This window comes from Cicer arietinum, chromosome 7 (assembly GCF_000331145.2).
Source record: "Cicer arietinum cultivar CDC Frontier isolate Library 1 chromosome 7, Cicar.CDCFrontier_v2.0, whole genome shotgun sequence".
Taxonomy (NCBI): Eukaryota; Viridiplantae; Streptophyta; class Magnoliopsida; order Fabales; family Fabaceae; genus Cicer; species Cicer arietinum.
The window spans coordinates 4214231-4231475 of NC_021166.2; the positions used below are offsets into that span (position 1 = coordinate 4214231).

General features: G+C 31.9%; 3 protein-coding genes across 3 annotated transcripts in view; 2 read left to right on the top strand and 1 right to left on the bottom strand.

Moving 5' to 3' along the window:
- The window catches only part of LOC101491706 (transcription initiation factor TFIID subunit 9), a 3444-nt gene extending 406 nt beyond the window's left edge, over positions 1 to 3038 (bottom strand). Inside the window, exons 1-3 of the mRNA XM_073370698.1 lie at positions 2897 to 3038; positions 1260 to 1542; positions 11 to 144 (exon numbers count right to left, since the gene is read on the bottom strand). Coding sequence (XP_073226799.1) covers positions 11 to 144; positions 1260 to 1523 — 398 coding nt within the window. The 5' untranslated portion in view covers positions 1524 to 1542; positions 2897 to 3038. The remainder of the gene's footprint in view (positions 1 to 10; positions 145 to 1259; positions 1543 to 2896) is intronic.
- A 1688-nt stretch (positions 3039 to 4726) lies between these two features.
- On the top strand, positions 4727 to 11464 carry LOC101492467 (beta-glucosidase-like SFR2, chloroplastic). The gene is made up of 10 exons (XM_012717972.3): positions 4727 to 5033; positions 5519 to 5852; positions 6671 to 6809; positions 6977 to 7143; positions 7946 to 8167; positions 8680 to 8848; positions 8929 to 9162; positions 9430 to 9579; positions 9667 to 9796; positions 10798 to 11464. Exons 1-10 carry the CDS (start codon positions 4862 to 4864, stop codon positions 10983 to 10985), a joined length of 1905 nt encoding a protein of 634 aa, XP_012573426.1. The 5' UTR covers positions 4727 to 4861; the 3' UTR covers positions 10986 to 11464.
- Positions 11465 to 12655: 1191 nt separating this feature from the next.
- Positions 12656 to 17245, top strand: part of LOC101492801 (serine carboxypeptidase-like 26) — a 5649-nt gene continuing 1059 nt past the window's right edge. The window contains exons 1-10 of the mRNA XM_004508058.4: positions 12656 to 12976; positions 13096 to 13203; positions 13461 to 13556; positions 13646 to 13738; positions 13844 to 13932; positions 14532 to 14801; positions 15396 to 15559; positions 15649 to 15744; positions 16112 to 16217; positions 17111 to 17245. Of these exons, the coding sequence (XP_004508115.1) occupies positions 12718 to 12976; positions 13096 to 13203; positions 13461 to 13556; positions 13646 to 13738; positions 13844 to 13932; positions 14532 to 14801; positions 15396 to 15559; positions 15649 to 15744; positions 16112 to 16217; positions 17111 to 17245 (1416 nt within the window). The 5' untranslated portion in view covers positions 12656 to 12717. The remainder of the gene's footprint in view (positions 12977 to 13095; positions 13204 to 13460; positions 13557 to 13645; positions 13739 to 13843; positions 13933 to 14531; positions 14802 to 15395; positions 15560 to 15648; positions 15745 to 16111; positions 16218 to 17110) is intronic.

Genomic DNA, 17245 nt, shown 5'->3' on the forward strand with positions numbered 1-17245 from the left:
TTCAGCAGGCCTTTTGTTTGGAATTGCAAACTGGTAGTTTGGATTCAGTAATGTGTCCTGATCAGGTGGAAGTGGAACACCAGGTCCTGATATAGACTTTGGTAACGGTATCTTGTTGCGGTTTTGTGCCAGCTCCAGAAGCACCTGACATGCAATTACATTACTATGTTATTATTGCTTAAAGAAAAAGAGCAGAAGGTAGTAGGTCAACGAAACAGACAAGGATCATGTTAAGCAAGCAAATGTTTCTTGATTGCAGCTCATGAGTTGGTAACTAACAAAATGGATCTCAGCAATAGGTTTCTACTTTCTAGATAATTATGTTCAAGCATATATGCCAATCTCAGCCCAAACAAATGAATATTAAAAATTATTGTCATGCACTGTCAGCATATCACAATCATTCATGGACATGGTTTTAAATATAATTATAGTAAAAGTCAAATATTAAAAATTATTGTCATGCATTGTCAGCATATCACAATCATTCATGGACATAGTTTTAAATATAATTATAGTAAAAGTCAAACATATTTAATTATCTAACGGTTGTGATTTATTGACAGTGAAAAACTTCTTTATATTGACGGTGTATATGAATTAAATCCTAACGATTAATGCATGAATATTTCTGCAAGCCATTAGTAAAACTGCATTATCTAAAGTCCACAAAAGAGAAAAGAAGATAGCAAGAATATTTTTACAACTTCACATGCATCATGTTAGCCAATCCAGTGTGATAATTTAGTAAATGGCTTAATTGCAATATTTGTCACCTTATTTATTTTATTCGGGATTTTGACCCCTCTATAACTAAATTTGTGATTTCGGTCTCCAATTTTTTTAAATCTTGGTCATTTCATTTTGTCTACCTATGAAATCTGGAATAGAAATTGGATGATATGGCAAGTGATATGATGATTAGACGAATGATATAATGACGTGGTAAGTGATATGAGGACATTTTGGCTAAATTTGCTAATTCTCAAACAATTTATATAGTACATGTTTGGTTTTTAACCACAAAACAACAACAAAAGAATATAATATGGACTTGTCAAAACAAATAGAATATAATATGGAATAAATTTTCCTCTATTGGCAATCTATGTAGCATTGACACTTGTCAATGTCATGTTTGGTGTCTGTGTTTGTTCATGTCTGTGTGTCTCAGTGCTTCATAGTTGACAATTAATGTGAAACAGAATGTAAGTTTCAGACACAAAAATTAATAAACACTGAATTATAAATAGTATTACCTCCCGAGGGGGTGGCTGCGAGAAGCTGAAGTTAACCTTGGATTGAATGGCAAGCTTAACATCATCACAATCAATTGCAGACTTGCTAGCATGCTCTGAATACACTTGGGCATCTGTTAACACATCAACAACATAGCGATACCATAGCTCGAGAAACTTGTGTATAACCCGAGGTTCGTAGTCTTCCACACCCATAGATTTCAACAAAGACTTTACAGTCTTTGCATCCCTTGGCATTGCCAACTCTTCATCTTTATCTTCCATAGCTATATCCCACTGCACCCTGGAAGGAAAAAAAAAAGAGCAATTATTGTTGATTGTTGATTTGAAATAAATCAGTGGCTGTAGTATATGGAGATTGGAGAATTTTCATTAGTTCCAAACATTTCAACTTTCTATTCAAGGGTTCTATTCTATTCCTGAATAATAGGAGGAGGAGGACAAAGGATTTTTTTGCAATGGGTTTAGCAAAAACAACATTGTTTGGACTGAAATAACATTCTAGTAGAAGAGTGGAAATGAAAATCAAGGTAAACAGTTTAGACTCCCCAAGTTTTTCAATAAACAGCAGAAGAGTGGGAATAAAAAATAACACTGTTTGGACTCAATAGCATTACAAGAAAAAGAAATCATAAATTTTCAAGTTGTTGGAATCCATTAGTGTTTGTATTAACAGCTTAGTTAGGCGCTTATAGCATGAGCACTTATCATATAAGTGCTTATGTAGAACTGTATAACCTAATAGGAAACAAAAGTCAAACTCTTGACATACAAGCTATAAGCTATTTCCATAAACTAATATAATTATAAGCTGTTTTCATAAGCTATCTAGGAGAGTTTCTGGAAATTAGTTGAAAATAGTTTATGGACATGCCGCAAACTATGTCCTTAAGGATGTGTTTGGAAGTTAGGGGGGAGGGAAAGAGAGGTGTTGGTAAAGTGTTGGTAAAAAGTGAAGGAGGAAATGGAAGGAAGGGTTTTGGGGAGTATATTTTTCTTCATAATACAAAATCCCCCTAATTTGGGGAACTCAAAAAACGTCTTGGAGGGATTAGAGCCTTAGGCAATTTCTTCAAATAATTTCTATGTTGTTATCTCTTATAATAAATCTCTAAAAATTAAAAATACATGAATTATAAGCATTCCCTTATAATTCTCTACAAAATCGTTCTCCTCTCAAATAAGGTGAAAAATTTATCTCTATTTTCCTCTCCTTCCTTCCCCAACAAACTCCCAAGTCCCAAACATAGATAAGTTCTCCTAAATAATTTGACAAGTACTTATGTTAATAGAAGAACTCAAATAAGTCAATCAAACGAGCACATAAATGATTCTCCAATTATATTTTCTAAAGCTAAAGTAGCAACAACAAGAACAAGAACAAGGAAAGGATTTTCACACTACATGGGATATCAATTATTCTATTAGGGTTTTTCTCTAACGATCACAATAAAAATCATATATAACCATTCATCTACCATATCACATTCTCATGTATTCAACAAAATAATGCATTTAATCCCAGCTCCTAAAGAAAGCATAATGATAAAATATATAAAATAGAAATCGGTACAAGCATAACAACGAAAAGAGAAGAGGAAGAAAAGTAAAAGAGGGATAAAGTGCAGAAAACGAACAAGAAGATTTGAGAGGTGCAACTGTGATGAGGTGGTCGAAGCTTCCGGTTACTTCAAAATTCAAACCCAACACAACACAAGCACGATGATCCTTCCGATTCTGGTGCTGATTTGTCTTTTAGGGTGTCAAAGATACTGGTAAAGATTCTTTTTTTTTTATCTGATAGTAATAAAAAAAATAAAAAAAGCGCGAGTGAATTGGGCTTGGGTTTACTGTGACCAACCCGTTATACGACGGCGTTGCAGTGGGCTCGTCTAGACCGTGACGGTATAAAAGGAACAAGATTACTAATTACACCACCCTTCTTTTGCTTGTACACTCCTTCTCTTCTTTTATTTTAATTTTCCCTCAGACAAAACCTTTCTTATTTTTTTTTTTTTTATTATTATCCAATCATTATAACCCTTTTTATGCCGAAGAGAACACATTATTTAATGTCACGTCTTACTTTGACAATCTCCTAGGTAAATTCATCTATTTATTTTAGTGCATAAGATTATAAAAGTTTTTTTACCTTTATATGTACAATTTTGACTTTCATATATATATATATATATAAAGAGTTAGTTTGATTCTCATACCACATTATTATGTGTTAAGGAGATTAAATAATTTATGGTTATTTTTAATCATAATTGATTCTTATTTTACTTGTTAATATATTATTAATATCTACATTTATATTAAATATATGAGAGTTTTTAATTGATTTTCCTTCTCACACAGAACCGGTCTAAGGATAAGGCCGCCAAAGCAAGCGTTTTATGCCTCCCTAAAAAACAAATTTTTTTACATAAAAAAGACTTCAAATATTTTTTTATCTATGAAAAATGTCTCACATTTTAATATTTTTAAAACTAATTTTGATAAAAATTTTATATAAATTAAATAAAATATTTTGTTTTTATTACAAATTATTTAATACTTATCTCAGTACAACTAAATTGGTTAATTAAAACAGTAGAGATGAGAGAAATATTAATTATAAATTGAATAATCATGAGATAAAAGGTGAGTACATCATTATTAATACGAGAAATACTAGTTATAAATGGAGAGATCGTGAGATAAATAGTGAACATATTGTTAACATGTTACTTGAGTGTTACAATATATACACATTATTTTCTTATTCAACTAAAATATGGAAAAATTTACGTTAGTGTCTGTTGTTGTCGTATAACCGTTGAAATGACTTATTTCATTATTTGAAAAATATAGAGAAAATAGATTTGAAAATGTCATTAATTTTGTTAAACAAAATTTATATAATTATTAAATAAAATATTAATAATTTATTTATTAAATTTTGAAAAAGCTTTATCTAATAATTTCGCTTTAGGCCTCGTAATGTGTTGGGCCGGTACTGTTCTCACATGTTCATTTTCTTGATTATGATAAATTTCATGTTTTCTATGATTTTCAAATTATTATTTTTTGAAACATTTTGGAATTTAATTTTACTAAATTGTAAGAGCTTTTACCTAAAAAAATTCTACTCCATCCACCTAATTAATTAGGATTGAAAAAAAAAAATGAAATAATTAATCGTGTGTTACATTTGTGGTAAAGATAGAATAAAATGAAATGAAAATAGATTAGTTTTTTATTTTTTTTAAATAATTATGTTATTTATCATTCCACCCATGTCATTCCACTTTATTCAATCTAAAGTTTCCTTAGTTGTTGAATTTTTTATCAAAAAGAAGGCAAGTCCAAATAAACAAATCTAAACTAGGTAGTATTCTTTTTTAAAAAAATTGATACTATTGATCTATTATTCTGGAAGTTAAAAGTTTTATTAAGTATATGTTTTACTAAATAAAGAAATATCCAAATGAAATGAAAAGGAGGGAAGGTGACTGAGCAGAAGAGTTGGATAAGAATCTCATTTCATTTGGTGATGAAGGAAAGTAAGTGTTGCCAGTATGAAAGATAGCGAGTGACACTCATTCGCCGTTGCCATGACGGTTGTTTCACTCTTCCTTACCGCCACCAAACTCGCCGGAGCTCTAGTCACTCTCTCCGTCGCCGCCAATGCCTTTTCCTTCTCTCGTTTCCGCAACAAAAATCTGCGCCCTTTTCGTTCCCCTATCGACGACTCCTCCGATACTCTCGCCGTTTTCAACATTACCGGTAATCTTCATCTACGAAGTTTCAATTGCTCGTTACGATTTATTGGTTTGCAATTAACTTTATTATCTTATTTGTTTGCAAGCATGCATGCATACAGTTGAGATTAATAAATTAGATTATTAATCAAGTGATTGAAATTTAAAAGCTTCGGTTAAAGACAAATCCTTTCGGAGAATCTGAGTTTGAATTCTTTCTAGAACAAACTTTTATCAGATTTTACTTACCCAACATCTGATTATCACCCTTTCTCTTGGGAACAAGAGAGTTGAGTTAAGGTAAAAAGTTTAATTAGTTTAATTTAAAAAAAAAATATCAAATCATAATCATTTGATGATTAATAAATATATTTGACTTGGATAATTTTTTTGACAAGATGCTTGACTTTAATTATAACTACTTACAAAATCATATAGGTTGTAATTTGTTGACAAAGTAAAATATTTTATGCTGATGGTGGTTAATAATTAAACTAAAAAAAATTGCAGATGAAGAAAATGGGTTTTTCTTTGGTCTGGCAACAGCACCGGCACATGTTGAGGATAGGCTTGATGATGCTTGGATACAGTTTGCTGAACAAGAGAGTAGTGGTGGTGCTGAGCAGAAAGTTGATGCTTTGATGGGCTCTGCCACTGGTGATGGTGGGTCTCAGCCAGCTGCATCGTCTCCACAACATGCTAATAAGGGCAACAAGAAGTCTCTTAAAGTTGCTATGGAGGCCATGATCAGAGGATTTGAGAAGTACATGGAGGTAGAAGGACATGAAGGAGAAGAAGAACAATGCCATCCTAATGTTACTGCTTGGCATAATGTTCCACACCCGTAAGCTCTCACACACTTTTGTTTTTTAATGTCATTTCCAGTAAATATTGAATCTTTTAGACATTTCGGTATGTGGCCAGCTGCAGAGGATCCAAGTCCATTTTGAAGTGAAATGAAAAGGAGGGTAAATTTTTCATTGCATGTAAATATTGTTGTCAAGGCAAAGATTGAATTTCTGAGTATTTCTGGGTATGTAAAGATTTCACAGAAGATTGTAGTTATACATAATACAGTAGTTATAAATAAATGGTATCCTAATATAACCAATCAGAATCAATAAAATAGTAACAAATCAAGGCTGAACATACTGTAACATTCCCCTCAAACACAAGTTGGTGAGGAGGAAACCAACATGAATTTGGAAACCGAAGTCTAAAAAAGTTTAGGCGGATGAGGGTTGGAGAATAAATCCGTCCAGTTGATTGTGTGTGCCTATAGAGAGAAGACGATAGACACTATCCATGAGTGATGTGTTGTTGAATGAGGTGATTGTCAATCTGTTTATGCTTGATAAGCTCATGGAAGACATCATTGGGATTGATTTGAATTGCACTCTAGCTGTCACAATGAAGCTTATTATGAGAATATTGAGAAATACCTAATTAATCAAATAGCTAGCATATCCAAAAGATTATTTTTCCATGATATTTTTGTGCGAATCCTGCCAACAATTCCTTATTTGTTTTTATCAACATTATATAACTTTCTTAAATAGAAAATGGAAATACTTACCCCATCCTCTCTCTCTCTCTCTCTCTCTCTGTGTCAAACTGCAATTTTGTTGGTGAGTAGAATATAAACTAATGCCTGATTTTCAGGGAGGAGAGGTTAAGGTTTTGGACTGATCCTGATACAGAACTAAAATTGGCAAAGGATACTGGTGTTACTGTTTTTCGAATGGGAATTGACTGGTCAAGAATCATGCCCCATGAGCCAGTAAACGGCCTTAAAGAATCTGTAAGTCGGGTTCTGACCTTTCCAATTGATGATGAGTTCTGACCTTATGTATGTAGTTCATGAAGACATTTTTCATTCTTCAAAGTTCTTTCTTGAACTTTACTAACCAATACAACTGGCAAGGGAGATTTACTTATGTAAGTAATTTACCTGGCATTCTTTCGTAGGTCAACTATGCTGCATTGGAGCGTTATAAGTGGATTATCAATAGGGTTCGATCGTATGGAATGAAGGTGATGCTTACTCTTTTCCATCACTCACTTCCACCCTGGGCTGGTGATTATGGAGGTTGGAAGCTGGAAAAGACAGTGGATTATTTCATGGACTTTACCAGGTAGTTTTCCTTTAGTGGTTGTTGTCTGTATGTAATGTATGCCATCAAACTCTACTTGCTGGGGATGACTCAAGTTTCAACTGAGATTGACTGCTGCCCTTTACCAGCCTATCTTTGGTTGTAAAAGAATGTAGTTTACACGTACTAATGGATATTTATTTTCCTGTGTCAACTGTGTTGGGTTTTTACTGTTTACTTGAGGACCACAATTAAACAATGCTTATTGCTGAGAAAATTATTTTAAGTTTAAAGGTTTAATAAATATGCATTTGGTTCTTGTAAACATACACTTTTTTGCCTTTAGTCCCTATATAAATACTTTTTGTTTTTTGTTTTTCGTCCTTGAAAATATACTCCATTTGTTTTTGGTCCTTGTTATTTTGTTTTAGTCCTTGCAAAATTTGTTCAAATTGAAATTGGTCCTTTATGTCACTCATATTAGAGGGACTAAAATCAAATATTCTACATACAAGGACCGATTCAAATATAAGCAAATTTTGCAGTCACAAACAAAACAACAAGGACATGTATATTTGCAAGGACGAAAAACAAAAAAAGTTATTGGGACTAAAAGCAAAAAATGTTATATTTGCAGGGACCAATTGCGTATTCAAACCAAATTTAAAGGAAAAAGTTCATTGATTATGATGAATTGTCTTCCTTTGTGAAGTCTCCATCTTGAGTCTGTTATGATGTCTTACCATCTTTTTGTCCCGTTACTGATGACTACCAATTTCATGTTTGACTAATCTTATGATAGCATATTTGCTAATTCCTTCACATATTCTTCCATTCAATGCAGGCTTGTTGTTGACAGTGTATCAGATTTTGTAGACTATTGGGTAACATTTAACGAGCCCCATGTCTTCTGTATGCTTACTTATTGTGCTGGCACCTGGCCTGGTGGTCATCCTGATATGCTGGAGGCTGCTACTTCAGCACTTCCTACAGGTGTTTTCCAGCAGGCCATGCATTGGATGTCTATTGCACACTCAAAGGCATATGATTACATCCATGAACTCAGGTGAATCTTTGTCATAGAACTTTTCAGAATTTGTGGCAAGTTCTTATTGGGTTGATAGATCCGATACTTGTTGATAGCTTATAAGTCATCCTTCAACCATACAGTCCCCATGCCTACACGGTCTCAGAATTCCCCTTATTCCGATCTGAATTTGATTTTTTCACATGTTCTTTGCCTAGAAATATGGCAGGAGCCACTTATTGAACATGTTTTGTGCATCAACGATCACTCCCCACCCTCCGCAGCCTCATGTGTTACATTAAACTTTGTTGTTCATTCAGCAATATTTTTATGGGGGTTATCTATGTTAGCTTTTGGTTATTATCTTCAGTCTAGGTCCATTCTCTGTTTGAGGCCTCGACAGTCATATCTTTCTAGTGTGATTAGATTTTCTTCTTCTTTCTCAACCCTTCTCATTAAGCTGTCTGAACATTTGAATTTGATCGCTTTAGTTGGTTGCTTTTCTAATTTTATGATTGTACTTGTCTGAACAATAATAACATTTTTTACAGTAACTCATCAAAATCAATAGTTGGTGTTGCGCATCACGTGTCGTTTATGCGACCCTATGGTCTGTTTGATACAGCTGCCGTTTTACTGGCTAACTCATTGTCTCTCTTCCCATACATCGATGAGATATCTAAAAAGCTGGACTTCATTGGCATTAACTATTATGGCCAGGTTTGATTTATTAACCATGATAGTGTATTGCGTATGATACCAGACATGTACTCACATGCCGATTCTAACATGTATTTCAGGAAGTGGTTTCGGGGGCTGGTTTGAAGCTAGTGGAAAATGATGAGTACAGTGAGTCTGGTCGTGGGGTATATCCTGATGGCTTATATCGCATGTTGCTTCAGTTCCATGAACGTTACAAGCATCTAAATGTCCCCTTCATTATTGCTGAAAATGGAGTTTCGGATGAAACAGATTTGATCCGCCGGCCATATCTCTTGGAGCATTTGCTTGCTGTTTATGCAGCTATGATCAAGGTTTTGACTCTGAAATTTTCATTTTTTTTAAGAGATTGTAAAATAGTTTTACACTAACATCCAATAAGCATCTTGTATTCCACCAAAACACGAAGATATTTTGAAATTAATTGTATGACATGAAGAGAATGATGGTTTCTTATTGGATGACCATGTAAAACTATTTTACACAGTCAATTCATGCTCATTAAACCCTTTTATTTAACATCGAATTTTTCTTTCATAATCGCTAATTGCATGTTATACGTGGTTGTATTTGTTCTACAGGGTGTACCTGTGCTTGGTTACCTGTTCTGGACTATTTCTGATAATTGGGAGTGGGCTGATGGATATGGTCCCAAGTTTGGACTTGTTGCAGTTGACCGGGCAAATAATCTTGCACGGGTCCCCCGCCCTTCTTACCATCTGTTTTCTAAAGTTCGTCTTTGTTGTCTTCATTTGTTTCTCTATAATATTTGCTTTGTCAAATTTTGGGTGATATTTTTAACAGGCTCTTGATTGCAGGTTGTGAATACTGGTAAAGTTACACGCGAAGATCGTGAAGGTGCTTGGAATGAACTTCAAATAGCTGCTAAAGAGAAGAAAACAAGACCATTTTATCGGGCAACCGACAAACATGGTTTGATGTATGCAGGTAATTCTTTACTCTTTTACTTCAGAGTTCAGACTAACAATATGTGGGCCTGTCAGTTTCTTTTTGATTGAACTTTGTGTTTTTCCTGTGTTAATATTTTGTTTATTCAATGCTTAGATTATTTTTAATTTGGAACTTTACTGCTACATATTATCAACGAAATCTAGCATCTGACCTTGTTGATAGAATTAATGCCTTAGCAGCCATATGTCAACATGTTAAGTAGAAAAAAAAAACAGTTACTTCCTTGGACAGCAGTTGCATGATGAGCTTTATTTTAGTCAAAACCAAACCAATTACAAAGACAATGGGATCATGAGCTACACCAACCTTAATCATATAAATTCCAGGCAAGTTCCCTGGCAATTAGAATAAGAAGTCGGAGACTGCGCAACTAATTCAGTCTTAGTTGTTCGGAGATGAATTTTAAACATCAACTATATTGCATGAACTTATGAGAACTGAACGTGATTTGCTTTAGTTGCAAAAGAGTAGCCCCTCAACCAAAGTTGTCTTAGTGCATGTTTGGTGCCATGTTATGAGGGCAGTGAACATGCTGTGGATCAACAATTGTGCATCCAAACAGAAAATTCTCTTTTCCAAACAAGCACTTACCCTCCAAAATTAGAATATTGCTTGTAGCCTTTATACCAAAGTTTCTCTGCTTCTTATTCCTCCAGAGCCTCCCACAGTCCCACTGAATTTAGGTTTTGGTTTCTTGAGCAACGTCAACAAGACCTTGGCTAAGATAAATGAAAAAGAGAAGTATTTGTATAGGAAACAGGGAAAACAGCTTTTTTTTGGCTTTCACCATTTCATGAATAAATATTTGAAAACAGAGTAAAAATAAGGTTGTAGTTTTCTTATTAGAAGTAAAAAGAAGCAAAAAAAACATTTTCTCCTACCAAACAAACTCTAATGTAAACTTTTCTTAAGGTGGTTGGTTATACATAGGGAATTGTGGATAAATGTATGATAAGTTTCCTTGCTTATGGTGACAGGTGGACTTGATGAGCCGAATCAGCGGTCTTATATAGAAAGAGATTGGCGGTTTGGTCATTATGAGATGGATGGTCTCCAGGATAACTTAAGCCGCTTCTCGAGATTCATTATTGAACCATTCTCCCTACTAAAAAGGAAAAAGAAATCTCAAAAGAAGAATGACAAATTAGTTCTTCAACCTCTTTGAACTTAGTCATTGATAACCCATCAAAAGTCACACGTATACACTACAAAATGCGCAGCCAAAGGACTTAGCATTCTAGTATAATGCTACCCTCACAAGAGAACGATAATCTAACAAATCTGCAGCGGGCTACACCATAAAGTCATTGCAGAGGATCCATTTTGGGGAATTTCTCTTATTGGAAATGGAAGAGAATTGGACTTGGGACTGCATTATTTATCACAGGCGTATTTAGTTTTTCTTCCAGCTTGGCTGCATTGTTCAGATATACATAATGCAGATGAGTCATAGCAACTTTCAAGGTGCTTTCAGTTGTCTGTTTATCTGCTATGTGTACATTGTTGCCCGTAATAATTCACCAAAAAGGATTGATTACTTGTTTTCAAGGTGTATAATTTATCTGTTGCTATTAACTAGTATACTAGTTCTTTTAAAAATGTGATTATGAATTTAAAAAGATTTTGCAGTGAGTTCGTACTGAAGATGGAAATTTCATTTCAATCCTTTAATTTTGTAAAGTTTCTTCTTGAAGTATTCAGTGAACTTTCTCAACATGATTTACTAGGACCTGAATTTGCTGCTCTAAAGTTTACAGTTTCATGTTGTACTCGATCTTGACCGGAAATTTGAGATCAGTTAGTTCATATTACAGACTTGGTTTCATGCACTAAAGCGATCTCGATTGTTTATTTTGATCTCAGACAACTGGCTGTTGTAACTGCGTCTTGTAGTTACAGCAGGGAATCCAAATCCGATTTACTGTTTTTTAGATTATCTTTTCAATGATTAACTCAATTAAAAGGATATACAGTAATTATGTTTTATGAACAGAGAAAGGCTTGAACTAACAAACTCATTGTCATTTTATATTGAATAATTACACATTTTACGTCACTACCGATGTATTTCTTATTGGTTAGTGTGTTATGATTTCTTCCCTTTACCCAACTCCAATAATGACCCCTAATAGAAAATTATGTCCTTTCTAGGAACTTTTTTAGATGAATTCAGTAAGAAACAAACAAGTGAGCAATTCCAACAAGGTACAAGTGGATTTTAATTAATAAATCAACATAAAGGACTACCCCAATCCAATGAGTGGGTGACAGAAGGACTAATGTCTGTCTTGTGATAAAGACAATTTTCATACACAATGCTAATGCTCTGCACTATTAGTGTAGTGAATATTATGGCCAAACAAGTTGTGCTACCTGGTGCTACCTGGTGGGCTAAGGCTTTTGTGGAATTTGGTTTCATTGCAGTGCATGTTGTCGACCACTTGAACCGTTTGATTATGATCAGATAACTCCATTTTTAACGTGAATTTTAATTTTGTTATTTCTAATTTAAAAAATCGATATTGAAATCTAGAACAATAGTTCAAATGTGACCAAGTACAAATAATTACGAGATTGTGACTGCAAACACTAGAGAACTAACTTTTATGTGAGAGAAGAATTTTCTTCACCCCTAAAATCATTTAGATATACACGTTCACAAAAGAAAAATATACTTGCAGATTTTTAGAAATGTGGGGTGAAAAAAGTTATTCCTTTTGTGTGATGTTGGTAAAGCCTACTCCAAGAAAGTGTACATTGTCATTGTCTGATATGACAAGTCTAAGTTCTCTCACCCACCCACTCACTTATTTTTGTACTATAAAAGTAGTCAATGCATTGCATTCATTTTGGTCCAAAATTAAAGAAGCCAAATTTATTTCATTTTAATTATAGATATGAATGTTTTTCTGTTTGTCCTCCAGTTCCTATCTTTCATTCTATTAACTACTCCTACTAAAGCATCTGAAATAAATGTTGAAAGCTATGAATCTGATAGGATAACTAATCTTCCAGGACAACCTTCAACTCCATCAGTTTCACATTTTTCAGGTTACATCACTGTCAATCAAGAACATGGCAGAGCCCTTTTCTATTGGTTCTTTGAAGCTCAATCTGAGCCCTCCAATAAGCCTCTCCTGCTCTGGCTCAATGGAGGTCTTTTGTTTTTGTTTGTTGTTGTTATTATTATTATTATAACTTTTTTTTGTATGGTTGTTAAGATCTAGTTCTAGTCATATTTATAGCTGATACCTTTGATTTTGTGTGTGAGTTAGGACCTGGATGCTCTTCTATTGGATATGGTGCTGTTGTTGAGATAGGACCTCTTTTAGTCAACAAAAATGGTGAAGGACTCAACTTCAACTCATACTCTTGGAATCAAGGTTTATATTTTCTTTCCATCTTTTGACTATTATATATATATATATATATATATTTGTTTATTTTGTTTCAATATCTATGTTTGTATGTTAGTGTTTAATAATAATTTGAAAAAATTATAGTCATTGTATGATTGAACATTTGAGTCTAATTACACATGTGAGACACTAGATACAACTTCAATATGAAGTGGCAATGCTACGTAGGAATAAAAATGATGTTCCTATTTTGCTTACTTGAAAATTTTGAACCTATGCAGAAGCAAATTTGTTATTTGTGGAGTCACCTGTTGGAGTTGGTTTTTCTTACACCAACACTTCTTCTGATCTCACTATTTTAGAGGATCATTTTGTTGGTGAGTTGTTTCCTTTGCATAAGATAATTAGCTCATATCATTTTGTTGATTTGTTAAAGTCACAATATTTTACAAACTACTTGAATCAGCTGAGGATGCTTACAATTTCTTGGTGAATTGGCTACAAAGATTTCCACAGTTCAAATCCAGGGACTTTTATATAGCAGGAGAAAGCTATGCTGGTTAGTGTTTAATTAAATTATAAGTATAATATCTTTCTGACACATAGTCACTTCTAGCATATATTAATATTTAATAACCACATTTTCATTGCCACTATTTTTCAGGTCACTATATTCCTCAGCTTGCAGAGTTAATCTTTGACAGAAACAAAGATAGAAACAGTTACCCTTTTATTAATCTTAAAGGTTTTATTGTAAGTAATTAATTCCTCCTTAACCAATAAAGATTGGAAAAATAAAGATTATAAGAATCTCTTTACTTTCTAAAAAACATTTATAATTTTAGTTTTTACTCTGTTAGTGGTTGAAATGATATTTGGTTATGCATTTTTCTTTTTAATTGAGAAAGAGAAGATGAAAGCTAACCAGAGAAAATCATTTCTAAAAAATACTGTAAACAATGTCAAGACGTTTTTCAGCATTTTTCCAAAGTATTAAGATCTATTTGTAAAATATACTTCTAAAAATTTTCATAATGTCTTCTCTAATGTTTATTGAGTTTAAATTTGATACACAGTTAATGTAAAAAAAATTGTACCGTCAAACAATTACAGTAAATCATATTTGTGACTTTGAAGATAATTTTAATAAAAGTCGAACATTTTTAATAATTCAACGATTATAATTAATTGACATTGTAAAATATTTACATTGACGATAATATATATAAATTAAATCTATATTTATTTTATCAGTAAAAATGAAAAGAAACAAAAAATCCTAAATATGCACCCAAAAATGATTTTATTACATTAATGAGCTATGTATTTAAAATTAAATATATGTCTTTCAGGTGGGAAATCCAGAAACTGAAGATTACTATGATTATAAAGGCCTTCTAGAATATGCATGGAGTCATGCAGTTATATCAGATCAGCAATATGAAAAAGCAAAACAAGTTTGTGATTTTAAACAATCTCTATGGTCTGATGAGTGCAATCAAGTCATGAGTCAACTCTTCCATGATTACTCAGAAATTGACATATACAATATTTATGCCCCAGCATGCCGTTTAAATAAAACATCTTCAGTAACAAGTAATGTCCCTGAATCACTTACAAAGGTAGATATTGTAATTGTAATTAATGTCACAATTAATAGATTCTGTATCATGGTCATTAGTTTCACAAAAATAGTATTTTTACGTAAAATTTTGAAAACAACTTAAATGATTAATGTAGTTTAAATATGTGGTTAATTATTTTTAATAGATGGCTAATGAATATAATAAAATGTTGCAAAATATTATCCATTAGTTGAACGTGATTAATCATAATTTTAAACTTTATTAATCACGATTTTTTCAGATGTTTAAACATACATAATATCCATTAACTGTCTAAATTGTGTATAAAATATATACAACTATAGGTGTTCAAATATACAAAAATATTCACTAATCATGCATGATTTTTATATTCAGATATATAGTTGAAAATGGTGGTTAACAACATTGAAAATTGTGGTTAATTATTTTTAATAAATGATTATTGAATTGTAATATCTTAATATATTTATTAATTATTCGTTGACCGTAATCCACTGTATCTATAAACTACGTTAAATATTTAAATTAATGTTGAAATTTGTGTCAAAATAACACAACTACTAGTTTCATGTCAAGTGGTGTATTTAATGGAGAATTTGGTACCTGCAGGTGAAAAATGATTATAAACTAAAGAGGATGAGAATATTTGGGGGCTATGATCCTTGTTATTCCAAATATGTAGAAGAATTTTTCAATAGGGTAGATGTTCAATCATCTTTTCATGCAAATAATAATAAAAGAGAAAACGGTAACATAGCATGGAAGGTTTGCAAGTAAGTACTATAATTTGATCCCTTAATTAATCTTTTTATCATCCTATAGAATGTTGAATATTAATTTCCATATTTTTCTCATTTCTCAGTGATTCCATATTGGGGACTTACAACTTCTCTGTTTTTTCTGTCCTACCCATCTACACTAAACTCATCAAGGGTGGCCTTAAGATATGGATCTATAGGTATCTATTAGTTATATTCCCTTCAATTCTAAATGACTACTATCATTTAAAAAAAAAATTGATTATTGTTGTGATTTTTTAATTAAAAATAAATAAATTTGACCGTCATTTTTTATCCTCATGAGTTTCATTATTTTAGATATGGATCCAAATGTCACTTTTTAAATAAGTGCAAAGTGCACATGTCATTTATGATTTTATGGTTGCATAGAATTGTTAGCTTTCGGTAAAATTAAAGAATCACGTACTCATCATGTGTATGCAGTAGCGGTTGCAATAACCGTGATTCACCTTTTTGATTGATGAATGAGACATCATAGTTGAATTGAATGAATTAATATGTTTTTGTACTTTGTGGAATTAATAGTGGAGATGCAGATGGGAGATTACCTGTGATAGGGACAAGATATTGTGTTGAGGCTTTAGGATTACCTCTAAAATCTACTTGGAGGCCTTGGTACCACCATAATCAGGTTCTCTATATAAACGAGTTTTACACATTCATTTGATTAATTATATATTTAGGTTAAATAATATAATCACTCTTGCAGTCTCGTAATTTAATTTTAAATAATACTTCAGTTATTTTCTTTTCTTCTTTAATTTAGTCTTTTATTTTATTTTAAATAATAATTTAATTATTTATATCTTAAAATATCAATAATATTTTATTTTTTATATATAAACTCAGAAAATTCATCAAAATCTTTAAATAAAATTCAATATTAATTTCAAGAAAATTTATATATGCATCAAATGCATAATTCAAATATTCAAATAAACTCATATTTCCATTTCTAACAAGATCAGATAAATAATGAAAATACGAGTTTATTTGAAGATTTGAGTAATAAATTTGATCAAAATTTGCATTATATTGAAGATGATAATTAATTTTATGGATTTTGTTTGAAATTTTTGATGAATATTTTAAATTTTTATAAATAAAAAAAGACAATATTGTTGATATTTTAAGACAAAAAACATCAAATTATTATTAAAAATTAAATAAAATATCAAATCAAAAAGAAAAAAATATAAAAGACAAAAATATTAGTTGAAATTAAATTTAGGATATGCGGAAGAAATTATGTCTAGTTAAATTATCTACCTTTACCTCACTATAATGGTATAACGTAGCAAAATAAATAATGGTTGTCATGTAAAAGAATTTCACTAACAGGTGCAGAAGAAAGTGGGACTAACAGTGCTGTTAAGTTTTATAAATTCTTTTGTTATAAATAATAAATTATTATATAATCATATAATAAGTTAATTATTAAGTAATTTTAACATAAAAGTATAATTAAATATATTAATTATTTTAATCTTCATGTGTCTTTCATCAATTTAATAATGTATGTAGGTTGGAGGAAGGATAGTAGAATATGAAGGATTGACATATGTGACAGTGAGAGGAGCTGGTCACTTAGTGCCTCTCAACAAACCAACTGAGGCTCTCTCTCTTATTCATTCTTACCTTACTGGAGACAATCTCCCT

What these genes read in the sequence shown, in the direction of transcription:
- LOC101492467 (XM_012717972.3), top strand. Translation starts at nt 4,862, where the DNA reads ATGACGGTTGTTTCACTCTTCCTTACCGCCACCAAACTCGCCGGAGCT. An exon ending in TTTATGCAGCTATGATCAAG is followed by an intron (nt 9,163 to 9,429) that starts GTTTTGACTCTG and finishes TTTGTTCTACAG; the next exon opens with GGTGTACCTGTGCTTGGTTA. An exon ending in ACATGGTTTGATGTATGCAG is followed by an intron (nt 9,797 to 10,797) that starts GTAATTCTTTAC and finishes TTATGGTGACAG; the next exon opens with GTGGACTTGATGAGCCGAAT.